The sequence below is a fragment of the Cicer arietinum genome, chromosome 7, assembly GCF_000331145.2.
Source record: "Cicer arietinum cultivar CDC Frontier isolate Library 1 chromosome 7, Cicar.CDCFrontier_v2.0, whole genome shotgun sequence".
Classification (NCBI taxonomy): domain Eukaryota; kingdom Viridiplantae; phylum Streptophyta; class Magnoliopsida; order Fabales; family Fabaceae; genus Cicer; species Cicer arietinum.
The window spans coordinates 13,255,560-13,269,247 of NC_021166.2; the positions used below are offsets into that span (position 1 = coordinate 13,255,560).

The 13,688-nt window shown below is 32.4% G+C and overlaps 1 protein-coding gene and 1 pseudogene across 1 annotated transcript; one reads left to right on the forward strand and one right to left on the reverse strand.

Moving 5' to 3' along the window:
* The first annotated feature begins 858 nt into the window (after nucleotides 1-858).
* On the forward strand, nucleotides 859-10,962 carry LOC101490857 (probable cadmium/zinc-transporting ATPase HMA1, chloroplastic). Its single transcript, XM_004509045.4, has 13 exons — nucleotides 859-1,637; nucleotides 1,886-2,036; nucleotides 2,143-2,327; nucleotides 3,419-3,565; nucleotides 4,345-4,540; nucleotides 6,449-6,561; nucleotides 7,134-7,375; nucleotides 7,711-7,816; nucleotides 8,148-8,312; nucleotides 8,766-8,982; nucleotides 9,644-9,831; nucleotides 9,911-9,997; nucleotides 10,564-10,962. The coding sequence occupies exons 1-13, from the start codon at nucleotides 1,095-1,097 to the stop codon at nucleotides 10,741-10,743; spliced, it is 2,520 nt and encodes an 839-aa protein (XP_004509102.1). The 5' UTR covers nucleotides 859-1,094; the 3' UTR covers nucleotides 10,744-10,962.
* Nucleotides 10,963-13,206: 2,244 nt separating this feature from the next.
* The window catches only part of LOC101491174 (transcription factor MYB73-like), a 1,611-nt pseudogene continuing 1,129 nt past the window's right edge, over nucleotides 13,207-13,688 (reverse strand).

Below are 13,688 nucleotides of genomic sequence, written 5' to 3' on the forward strand. Positions count from 1 at the left end.
AAGAGTGTTATTGTTAGGCAGAAGGACATTATATTCAACTAACGTTTTCAATGGATCATACGAATTGAGTCTAAGATAGATATGAAATCTTATGATGATCTAATTTTATTTGTTCCCTCTTTTTTATCATTTTTTAAAACCAAACATATATTTAAGGTATAAAAAAAATCTATGTAAAAAATATTACTTCTTAAAATTTCAATGCTTTTAATACACACATTCCAATATTTTATTTCTCATCTATATAAATATGTTCATATTCAAACCGCACATATTGTGTGCAAGGATACTTTTATACATATAAAATTTGGTAATGTTTAGTTATATACTTTCGAACTCGTTAGAGAGTGAGAACATAACTTTATATTTTTAACTATTGTACTCAAATTAAAGGGTTGTTCGGGAGAATATAAACTTTAATTTTGTTCCTCTTCAATATTTTTTATATCTCAATTGAATTTATTTATTTTTATTTAAAAATATTTTTCTTCGGATTTGTTTCGTCTTTATTTATCTATCAAATTATATACTTTCTCTTATTTAGAATATAAACAATAAAAACAAAATTTTATGACCTTTAAATATAAATAAAACTTAAATTTACCTCTTCTATTTCAGTAATATATTTCCTTAAACAAGATTTTATTTTCTTAATGATTATTTTCTAATTGAACTTATTTTCTTAATGATATTTTCTAATTGAACTTATTTTCATGAAAAGACAATTTAAAGAACACTGCAATTTATTTATTATTGTAAACAAATTAAATGAGATTTCAAGGGGAAATGTTATATATATACACACACACACGTATATTATTGTATATTTTTTTTTGAAGTTGACTCCAATCATTACAACCCCAAAATTTACCAAGGCCCCCCAGCCGTGAGAAAAGTAACAGAATGAGCACACTATGTGGTGCGGATGGCGTAACAACAAACTGAACGGTTCATTTTTTCCTCTCTAATACTATAGTATACCGTAGTGAGTGACCCAGAACAAGACATAACTCCACAACAATAGGTTATCAATCAATTTTAATCATAATAATGGCCTGAAGTTTTCGTCTTCGAATTTTTCCAATTTCAACAATATGGAAGCAGTTTCATATTCGATCCCCTCTACCAAATTCCAATCACTTCAACATATCCACACCAAAACCACTATAATCCAATCCTCCAACCTCACTTTTCGCCTTCGCTCATCCCCGATTTCAATCAAACCTTTTTACTCTTCCAAATTTCTCATTCTCCATCACCATAAGCTTCGTTGCGCCGCCGAATCCACAACTAACCACCATCACCACAATCACAATCACAATCACAACCACAACCACAACCACAACGATCATCACAACCATAACCATAATCATGACCATGACCATCACCACCATCATCACCATCATTCACACGGCATCGATTATGCTAATCTGACTGGACCTCAAAAAGCGATAATCAGTTTCGCCAAAGCCACCAAATGGATGGACCTAGCAAATATCTTGAGAGAGCATTTGCATCTATGTTGCTTCTCCGCCGCATTATTTGTAGCCGCAGCTATTTGCCCTCATACTTTGCCAAAATCACTCATCAAACCCTTTCAAAACTCTCTCATTCTCGTCGCTTTTCCTTTGGTTGGGGTACAAAACTATCTCTCACTCAATTCAATTCAATTCAATTTATCACATTGTTGTCAATTTGAACATTTCACTATTGTTCTGCAATATACTGTTTAGTACACAGTGTTGTCGAATAGGAACTATAGCCACTGTATTCAAGCAAACTGCTATTTTCCGTGATCTGCAATTAACAACATTGATTCCTTATATTTAAGTCTTTTGAATGGTACTGTATTGAACTATTATGTGTTTATGTTTGTGTGTATCAGGTTTCTGCATCACTTGATGCTCTAATTGAAATTAGTAGTGGAAAAGTGAACATCCATGTGCTAATGGCAATGGCAGCTTTTGCATCAATTTTTATGGGAAACTCTTTGGAAGGAGGGTTGCTTCTTGCAATGTTTAATCTTGCACATATAGGTAAGCACTACTAAGCTAGTATTATTAGGATAAACAAATAAATTAGTTCAACCAATTCAGAACTATGCAATGAGTTTGATTGGTTTAATTTGAATGGTTTATGCAGCTGAAGATTATTTCACGGGACGTTCAATGGTTGATGTTAAAGAGTTGAAGGAGAACTATCCAGATTTTGCACTTGTTTTGGATACAAAAGATGATAAACTTCCTAATACGTTTGACTTGGCTTACAAAAGGGTTCCTGTGCATGATATAACTGTAGGATCGTATGTCCTTGTTGGTGCTGGAGAGGTGACAATTTTTGAAATTTTAAATTGCTTGGATTTAATTAATTTGCTTTTGCTGTCTTGTGTTGGTTTGTGAGGTTTTCAAATGGCTAACCAATTTCTATACTACAATCATTAGCTGCAAACAAATCATTTCAATTTTAGGTTGCTTTGGGCATATTTGGTTTGCAACTTTGCCAATTAATAAAATAAATAATCAATAATTAAAATAAAAAAAAAATTGCAATTCAGAATCGTTTATACAACAAAATTGCTGTCTTAAGATTTTCTATTAGAAATATTACTGAAATAGATTATAATTCAAATTCTTTTGATAATATTTCTAATATCAAAAAAAATATTTTTTTAATAGTTCTTTCGATCTTTGAACACCAATATTATTGTATAAAATATTTTGGAGTATAATTATAATATTCTATATCAAAAGAAATATTTAAATTATATTTAACTTTAATTATCTACATTGAAGGCCTAACATATTGAAATATTAAAAAAAAATGAGCTTCTGTGGAATAAGTTATCTTTCTTTGACACAAACAAGTGTATCAAGGGTGATCTACATAATCAAACTGCAAAACCAGTTTGGTATACAAATGTTTTCCAAGTCTCAAAGGCACTAATCTATGGATATTAGAATTTAGAATCTAAAAACATATAGGTGTCTATGAAGGAAATTCTGTAGTAGAATAGAGCCGTTAGATTAAGAGAGAGAATCTATGAAGTCGCTGTAGATGATCCATTTGGTTTGTTTTGACATCTTACATTACATTTATCACTGTTCTTGACTTTGAGGACCAAAAATTAGAAAAATTAATTCAGAAAGATTGCTTTAAAATCTTTCGACACAGTTTGGTGTCCTTCATCCCCTTCCAAGGTTCTTTCCCCCCTTTAAAAGGAAAAAAAAAAGAGAGACTCAAATGTCGCCGTTCTTCTTTTGTTGTTTTAAATGCACTATTCCATCTCCTTTCACTATTGAATCTTTTACTAACTATTCTTTTACATTATCCCGCCTTTCCTCTAAAAGAGAAAAAAGATGGAATTTCAAGTTTTATATAGCAGACTATTGAAGTATAATGGGGATGGTGTTGTGATTAGTCTGTGCCTGTAGATTGTGAAGTTTTCCAAGGCGGTGCCACCATTACTATTGAGCACTTGACAGGGGAAGTCAAACCTCTGGAGGCCAAAGTTGGAGATAGAGTTCCTGGCGGTGCAAGGAACTTAGATGGGAGAATAATTGTGAAGGTATGTTCAACTGTATATTGATGTTTGGGCATTTCAGGCTTTCTGTACTATATTAAATTTCAAAGTTTTAGCTTTAATTTTACGGTGGAAAAGTGTAATAATATTAGTGGTATGAGGAACGTAAATGGTAGTGGCAATAATAGTATTTGGGGCCTGTGTCCTGTGGTGACTGATTGTTATTATGATGATGATGGGTGATACAGTTGGGAGAAGGTGAAACTGGTGGGAAACCAATCATCCAATATCAATAATAAGGTTTCAGTGGCTGCAATAATATAATTAATCTTATTACACTTATGAAGCTGAAGCCTAGTTTTGCAATATATTTTATTTTAGGAGAATTTCTGGAATGCATTTCTGTAAACAGTAAGTTCTGAGGTTCCTGGTGGTGATAAGGATGAATGGAGTTGGTGATGGAGTTATTGGTAGGTTTTGGCTGGAAATATCTCCATAGTAATAATTGTTGTATGTTTTGGTTGGAAATATCTCCATAATATTTCTTTTGTTATTTATTGCCAAGTTTCACATGACATTGACCATACGGTCCATATCTAAGTTCTGAAGTTTCATTTTCATTGATGAAGATTGAAAAATAAGGTGATGAGACGAGTCAAGTTCTAAATATGTGTAAGGATAAGTTGTAGAGATTTTGACACTAGGTTGCCAGTTACCGTGCTGTCTTGTTCGACACTTCAACTTGTGTCTGATGGGCGCTTGTCTTGTTTACAGTGCAATTTTGTTGGGAACTTACTGCAAAGTACAAAATTATTTCATCACAGGTAACAAAGTCATGGAAGGAATCAACTCTCAACAGAATTGTGCAGTTGACTGAAGAAGCTCAGTTGAATAAACCTAAACTTCAAAGGTGGCTGGATGAATTTGGTGAACGTTACAGCCAAGTTGTTGTGGTGTTATCAATTGCTATTGCTGTTGTTGGACCACTTGTATTTAAGTGGCCATTCATTAGCACGCCAGGTACTTCTTAAGCTCTTTTAGCCTAGCAGTGTTGTATAATATAATTTAAGGTTAAATAAGTTTTTAGGCTCTATAAAATTATTCTACAAGCTATTTTAGTCTTCGTTGAAACGAAACATCCTTCAATTTTTTAATGATTTTTTTGCAAGCATGTTTAGAACATTATTAAAAGTTTATCAGCACAAATTTAGAATTTTTTAACTTGGGATTAATAAAATATGAATTTTTAAATGTCACGTTCAAGATAAAAGTCATTACATATAGACCTAGAAATCGATTTTTGAGCTCATTTTTTGTGAAAGGACTTTTTATAGTGTTGTAAACATATATGCAAAAAATCATTCAAAAACATATGTTGATGCTCCAACAGAGATTAAAACTGCATGCATAATAATTTTATAAGAACTAAAATATTTGACTTTTTTTATAGGGACTCAAAAAACTTATTTAACCCGATAATTTATAAAATTTTCAAATTTGTAAACTAATCATTTTGGGATCATATATCTCAATTACTCCTTTCCTTTAATAATCATTTAACGGAAACATGGAATTAAGAATGAAATGACAAAGGAAGTGCAGGAGAAAAGAAAAAGGAATTACATGGAAAATTTTGCACAGAATATCCTATTGCTACCCAAAACATCACCATTTCTCAATTCTTTCCCATACCTTTCTAACCCTTTTCCCCGACAATAGTCCTACCTTCTTGTGTGCTTGAATCACTACTTTTATTCTCTCCCTGACAATTACCTTTTTATTCTGCTCGTCTGCTGTGAGGACTGAAGACAGATAGTATAATTCCCCCTTATAGCTCCTTGCATGTAGACACAATCCTTTCTATTCCTTCCCTCCATTTTTGCACAGTGGTGGATCTTCTCAAGGAGCGGGCAAAGACCACAGCATCCCGATATTTTTTTAAAAAAAACTTTATAAATAATAATGATAGATTATTAAAATAATAGTGATTTGTTACTAAAATATTCCTCCCTTCTCTCAGTTCTTGCTCAGATTGCTCTCATTCTCTTTCCTTAGAATCCCTTCTCAGTTGCAGGGACCAGCCGCCACGCTTCTTGGTCTTGATCCTCACACTATCTCAATCTGGTTCTTAAATTTTTAGGTTCTTACTATTTTCCTCTTCTATTTAATAATTTTTCGCTATAAATAGAGGAATAAACAAATGTGAAAGGTTGTTGTCAGCAACAATCTTATTCTTATCTTTACCACAATGTAGAGCATATTATTCAATGGTTCTTAAAACACAATCAAATCGCTGATATCATATTAGAAATTAAACGATTGAAAAGATAAACGAGAAATGAGGTAGACATTTATTAGAATTTGTACTAATAAAATATCATAAAATTAATACGAGCTCTATATACAAATAAACTATCTAATAATGATAAACTAACTAATATCGAACAATAAACTCTAATCCCCTAATTAGTAACCCAACTACTACCTATTAACAAACCTTTACATGTTAACGGTTGATATATTATATGATATGATACTATTTGTTATGGATGATTTTAAGGCTCTAGGAGAATGAAAGACACAACTTTAATTCGATGTAAATGTCTCTTTTCACATATTATATTTTTATTTTGTATTGATGTTATATTAAATCTTTGATAAAACTACTTTTATGAATTTCAATTATTATATTTTAGTTAATATTTGTCGCTCCCCCTAATATTTTGTGCAAGATCCGCCACTGTTTGAGCTTAACTCTTGTTTCTTCATCCTTGTATAGACTTGGGCAAGGGTTCTTGACTTCTGGAGTTCATTAATACTATACTGAAGTCATTATCACCAACTTTATAAAGTGCTGACTGTCACTGTTGTGTATCTATATATGACTTAACATTCATATTTCAGCTTATTTTGTCTCTGTTGATGCAGCTTGCAGGGGTTCTATTTACAGAGCTTTAGGGCTCATGGTTGCAGCATCACCATGTGCCTTGGCTGTGGCTCCATTGGCATATGCCACAGCAATCAGTTCCTGTGCAAAAAAGGTATCAGTCAGCTACTTAGGAGTATCTAAATATCTGAATATATTAACTTTTTTAACATCATATACTAATTGATCACTTTGCTTTCTTTTCCCTTCCCTGCATCCAAAGTTCTATTTTCTTCTTCTTTTTATCTTTCCATTTTCTTTTCCCTTCATTTCCATCATCTCTTTTCTTTTCACATCCAGACAAAGCTTAAGTAACAGTTTTAACCAAGTGTAAACTTGGAAATTGATCAGACTTGTGGTTGAAGAAAAAACAAAGTCATACCGTAAAATACTAGTTCTAGTTTCTTGATGCTTCGAATGGGGAAACTAGTATTATATTCAATATGGAAAAACTAGTATTATCTTCAATACGGAAAAACTAATTTTTACTGATTAGATCTATCAATAAGCTGAATTGAATGGAATAATTAGATTAACTTGTCTTTTGTATTACGTTGTTCAAGTCCCTCTTTCCAAAGTTTGTGTTTGTTGGTCCAAAGTGAAGCAGAAACCTGCTCAATCTTTTCCAATATTTTAAGCATAGGATATTCCTTTATCTGTGGGTGTGACAACTACCTCAATTTGTAGGGCATATTACTCAAAGGTGGACATGTTCTTGATGCACTAGCTTCATGCCATACCATTGCATTTGATAAAACAGGGACATTGACTACTGGTGGACTTGTATTCAAGGCAATTGAGCCCATTTATGGTCATCACTTTAGAAACAAGGAATCTAACATTTCTTCCTGTTGCATTCCTACCTGTGAAAAAGAAGCTCTTGCTGTTGCTGCAGCTATGGAAAAGGGCACTACCCACCCCATTGGAAGGTATCATTTTGAACAGAAAATGTTTGTGTTACTTTTGAACCCACCTCGTACGAGTAACAACTGTGGCTGTCATTGGTTCTTTGCATCATTCATCTATTTCTTGTGGAAGAGTAGAAGTGTGTTTTCTTTCTTTTGCGTGTTTCTCAATTCGATTTTGGACTATTGGGTTAACTTTTATGTATTGTTACAGTAGCTCGCAAGTATACATGTTATGAACTATTCAATTCAATCTTGAATGTTCAATTTTCCATCTCAAATGTACAAATATAGCATGATCTTGAACATGATTATCTCTTTTCAGCATTTACACTATTTTTCTGTAAAATGAATTGCAGGGCTGTGGTTGACCATAGTGAAGGGAAAGACCTCCCTTCAGTTTCTGTTGAAAATTTTGAATACTTTCCTGGTAGAGGCCTTACTGCCACTGTTAACAGCATTGAGGTACTTGGCAGTTGTGTGCATTACTCAAATATACACTTTGCTTGACAGTATACACTACCATGCATTGTCAGTATCTCGAGCTCCTATTGCATACATTTCTCTTAGAAACTCCCATTTTTCCACTGTACACTTTTTAAAGATGTGTTTTTGTTATTTTGCATTGTTTTCTTTGTATACTGAAACTATTGCTAGTGCTAACTATATGGTATGATGGGACCTGTGAAGTATTCAGTAATAAGATAGAATGGCAATGTATTCATATTTTATTCTCATATAGTTTATTTGGGAATCACACGTAAAATGACTCAAATTCGTTTTTATTTTGTTATAGTCAGGAAGTGGAGGTGCTAAACTATTGAAAGCATCACTTGGGTCTATAGATTTCATCACTTCATTTTGTCAATCTGAAGATGAATTAAAAAAGATCAAGGAAGCTATTAATGCATCTTCTTATGGCAGCGAATTTGTTCATGCAGCCCTTTCAATTAATAAAAAGGTAGTGTGCTGTCAGATACTAATACGTTTCTCAGGGGAGGGATAATGCTCTTTAGCATATTCACAGTGCAAAGACATCTCCAGCTTGAGAAGCTGGCTTCATACCAAAGTTTGATAGAATTGTTCGAATTATGATTTAATTTCTAGAAGTTTGCCTCTTCCTAACCAACCTTAACAAAATACCCGATGCCTATCTCTTCCCTCTATTCTCTATTTATTTAGTAATTAGATGGAAATTACAAAACAGTTATAGCAGCAGTTACATTATTAATGGCAGTTAAGAACATTTTTCAACTTCTACGGCCTGTTTATTTTGAAAATTACTTTGGTCCCTTGTTCTTTTTCTCCCCCTTTCCCAAACCAAATACATTTAGTCTCACTAAACACGATCTGCTTCCCTGTTTCGTTCTCAACAGTTTCCTCCTGGACCTTACTGTCTAACCACTTGATGCAGGTAACATTGATTCACCTGGAGGATAATCCTCGTCCAGGGGTTTCTGATGTTATTCAAGAATTGCAGGATGAAGCAAAGTTTCGTGTGATGATGTTAACTGGTGATCATGAATATAGTGCAAGGAGAGTTGCAAAAGCTGTGGGTATCAATGAGTTTCATTGCAACCTGAAGCCTGAAGATAAGCTGAGTCATGTAAAGGATACCTCGAGAGATATGGGTGAGTTCCTTGATTTGAGATTCTTCATCTTCTATGTCTGACAACAATCATATTATGTATGGTCTTATTTCTGTAGTACATATGTATATGTTAGAAATAATGTAAATAAGGTAGTTATTTGTGACTATATACATACTTACATATGTATGCATGTAGGTATGTGTGTGTGTGTATTTATATTCTACTCCCTTGTTTTCCTATTTCTCAACAACTAAGACATGGGTACTCCAAAATTCATGTCATACCAGTACTCGTGGGCAAGTATGAGTACCTACCAATTTTATTTTTGTAATTATTTCACAAAAAACTGCTATGCCTAAGATTTGAACCCCAGCACAGATGTTACAAGTAAAGCTAAAACAACTACCACACTAAAAAATATTTCATCATATTCAAATGAAAATGTTTAATGTATACTCCACTTGCTGTTGGCCCCCTCAATAAAATTAGTGAAGTTCTGCCAGTGCTTGAACCCAGTAACGCATCCATGCAACATAGCTCAATAATAGGTATACCATCTTTTCTTTTGTAGTGACACACTATTGGTTTGTTTATCATGAGATGATTTTCATAACCAGGCTCCTAAATAGTATTGTTTAAATTGAATGATGCCTTTTACACATCTTTGTGCTCTACTATATTGATTTTACTTCTGTAATAGGGGGAGGCTTAATTATGGTTGGTGAAGGTATTAATGATGCCCCAGCTCTTGCTGCTGCAACTGTTGGGATTGTGCTTGCTCATCGTGCTAGTGCAACTGCTATAGCTGTTGCAGATGTGCTGTTGCTTCGAGAAAATATCACTGCAGTGCCATTTTGTATTGCCAAATCTCGCCAGACAACTTCACTGGTACATTATATTAACTGTTAAGATGCATAATTTCTTCAGAAATTGGATGCGGTTGCCTCACATGTCAATGAACATGCAGATTAAGCAAAATGTGGCTCTAGCATTGTTCTGCATTGTCATGGCTTCCCTTCCGTCAGTTTTAGGATTTCTGCCATTGTGGTTAACGGTATGAAATTCAATCTGATTTAATGCTGGATCTTGTTGCTATTTGTCACCCGTGCTTTTTTGTCCCTGTAAACAGAATGGATGTGATTATGCTGCAAAATCTTTGTTTTCTTTTGAAAGCCATGCTTTATTGTCCTTGTAAACAGAATGAATGTGATTATGCTGCAAAAACTTTGTTTTCTTTTGATATTACCGCACAGCACTATGTAGTGAATGACTTGCACATGCATTTTTCCTGTTACCATTTTAAAAATTGCGTTAAAGTTGCCTTCTCCCCCTCTCCTTTTATCCGTTTTCACTCAGGACCAGAGGGTAGTTTGCTTGTAGTAAATGACCCTTGCCTTTTTCATCTCAAACGAAATTTGAAGATTTGTACATGTAAATTAATCGTATCATAGTTGAAAGTATACAAATTGTTTGATTTGTGCCTCTGATAAAGTATTATTTTTCTTTAGCCCTCAATAAAATCTCTCAAACGTGTGGCTGGTTGCTCCTCGTCTACCTTTTTCTATGTTGGATTTTTAGTTCTTGCTTGGACTTGCTAATCAATCTTTAACATGCATGCAGGTTCTCTTGCATGAAGGTGGAACCCTACTTGTTTGTCTCAATTCCGTACGTGCTTTACATGAACCATCCTGGTCCTGGAAGCATGATATATTACAGTTGATTGGTGAGGTTAAATCTACACTCCCCTCTCTTAGGACAAATATCACCAGCTCAAGCAGCGTTACAACCGCAAATTTATGATGTAGTGTTGTTTGAAAGTAAACAAGTAGTGTATCACAGATTATATTATATATTGAGAAAAAAATGTCAATACCCCTTGTATATCTGTAGGCTTCTTTTTCGTCACAAAATTGAGCATTCCCTATTATTTGAGTCTAGCTTCCCATTAGTTAACCCCCTTTCTGCCTTTGAAATGGAATAATGAAAATGGTAAATATCAAGGGAAATATTTGCACGTAATTTTGCTGTTATTAGACTTTTTCTACGCAGAATGTGATGAAGATATATCAGCTCAAAAAATGGCAAGAGGGTCCGTTTGATTTGTAAAAGAGTAAATATTGTAAAGAATAGTACATGACAAATTTTAAGATACTAGGCAACTTTTTGCCTTAAACGATATTTGATACTAATAGACAATACAAATAAAATAATAAAAATTTACTACAATATGTATGATGCATGTAAATGTTACTGATAATCTAAATATTAATATTGGAGGAAAAGAGTGAGAGAAGGAATAGAGAAAGGAGAGAGATAGAGATAGACTTGGCAAACGGAGAGATAGAGAAGAGAGGAGACATGTATTGAGAGAGATTATAGACTGAGAAGAAAGGGGAGGGGGTGGGGTGGTGGAGAGCGAATATGAGGTGATGATAAAAATATTGAGTAGAAAATAAAAGAATAATTTAGTATTTTAGATGATTTGTATTTAGGATAAAAAGTTGTCTTCTAATTTATTGAGAAATTGAATCATCTATTGCAAGACTGCTGTAGAGGATTTGTGAATGAGAGAGGAGAGAAGTGACGAAAAATATACATAAAACGCATTAGAGGATCTAAATCCATTAAACGAAGAACAAAAGTTTCAATTTTTGTATCATTCTTTATCTCTCTCATTTTGTCTGTCCTATAACTAATTTTCAAATCAAATATGGTATAATTGAAGTGTTAGTTTAGTTTTTTTTATTTTGTCTGCCCTATAACCAATTTTCAAATTAAATATGGTATAATTGAAGTGTTAGTTTAGTTTTTTATTTCTAAGTAAATCAAGCACACCCTAGAAATTCTCATAAAGTTCTCATATGTGTGTAATGTCTGATCCTTTTGTTTTTTACAATCCAATGAAATGAAATTTAAGTATGATATAAAAATTAGTATTTAAAGTCCTTACTAGTGGCTTAGGCAATAAAACAGTAACACACTAAACCATGGCTTGCACTACTAGGTGCGAATAAAAATATTGGAACACGGTATCATCTTATTTGAAGTGATAAGGCTATGCCAAGCGTTGAGATTTTAATCTGTCTTGAAATATTATTGTGGTATTTAAAAAAAAATATTCAATTAGAATAAAATAATCATTACAAATAGAATAAAATACAATACATCATTTTCTATCTACATTTTTTAAGTAAATACGAGTAATTAAGTTAATCAGACAACATTGGGCATAAAGAAATTATAAGTCAATTGACTGTTATCAAATTAAAATTTTAATTATAACAAACAAACTAAACAGATTATAAGTAATCGACTCTTACCAAATCAAAATTTTAATTATAACAAACAAACTAATTTTTAAATTAAAATTTTAATTATAACAAACAAACTAATTTCTTTTGCAACAACAGTAACTATTAACACCTTCCTTAAAATACAATTTCAAAAGTTCAAAACACTTTTTTGAAATTATCAAAAAACATGAGACACATACTTTAAACAATTTTATAATACCCATCAAACAACAACAAAAATGTTTAAGTGGAATGTGAGAATTAATGAAAATGTTTGGAGCTTTGTTAATCTCAATTTTAAGAAGTTGAATATTTTTAGGATGTATTAATATGTAGTTTACCATTATACTCTTAGAGAGTAATCACTAATTACGTGAACTTGAAGAGCATGATACTGTAGTCAGTTCATAAATACCAAAACTTGTGGTGGTTTATTACAGAGTGCATTGCTCTTTTGCCCTTTAAAGTAAATTTTCAATAGAAAACAAACGAATAATGTTTTCCAAAAATTTGTTAGGGAAGCTCTATTCATAGTTAGTCACACGTTATTTTATTTGCGTCCTCTAATTGTGGATGATTTGACAAATAAAAGCTAATCACAAGATATTTTATCAAAATTCTGTGAATTGTTGAAGATTTAATAAATAAAAGGCCCTGGGCCTCTACTTTCAAAAAATAAACATAAAATGCCAGTTAACTATATTATATATGGTTTTACAAAAAAGTATTATCAACAACTTTTCATTTTACATTTTTAATAAAATATTTAAAAATAATAATAATAAAGTGAAGTGAGGTTTGAAAAAAAGGAAAGAATAATAAAACTATCAAAAACGGTCTCAACTCCCAACTATCCAGAGCTTTAAAAGCAGAAAATTTCTCGATATTAAAAAGAAAACGTAACCATATAGGAAACTGATCAACTAATTTTCAGATTCATAAAAAGATAACTGACAAAAACAACTCCCAATTCCAAATAACGTTACCATTTCACTTCACGACTGCTATGCGACAAACTACTTGCTTAATTTTGGATTTGAACCATAAAAATTAAAAACTATTTACATTATACTTGTACCGTTGTACATAGATTTTGATCAATTAAACTCAAATAAGAAATTTTTTCATCCTACACTTTTTTCATCTAACTAAAGCCCTCTTTATGTTTTCCAAAAGAACAAGAGAGAAATTTCAGATTTGCCATTTTCCAACAAGTAACAATTCTCTCTCCTATGTACATTGGCCAAAATTATTAACTCAAAAATAAAAAGGAAAAAGACTTCCTCTTTTTCTTCTTTTTTTTTTCAAACCCATTTTTTTTGTTAACATTAATAAAACTCTAATTACGTTCTAATCAACCAAATTAAGAATCAACCCTGTTAATCCCAATTGGTTTAGCTGAAACGTTTCTGAGTCTATCGACACCTTGAAAACACATTCCATTACGCTCTT

Bases quoted from the DNA above. Each gene is read 5' to 3' on its own strand.
- LOC101490857 (XM_004509045.4), top strand. From the start codon at position 1,095: ATGGAAGCAGTTTCATATTCGATCCCCTCTACCAAATTCCAATCACTT. The intron at 3,566-4,344 runs GTATGTTCAACT...ATTTCATCACAG, and splicing joins ATGGGAGAATAATTGTGAAG to GTAACAAAGTCATGGAAGGA. The intron at 6,562-7,133 runs GTATCAGTCAGC...CTCAATTTGTAG, and splicing joins TCAGTTCCTGTGCAAAAAAG to GGCATATTACTCAAAGGTGG.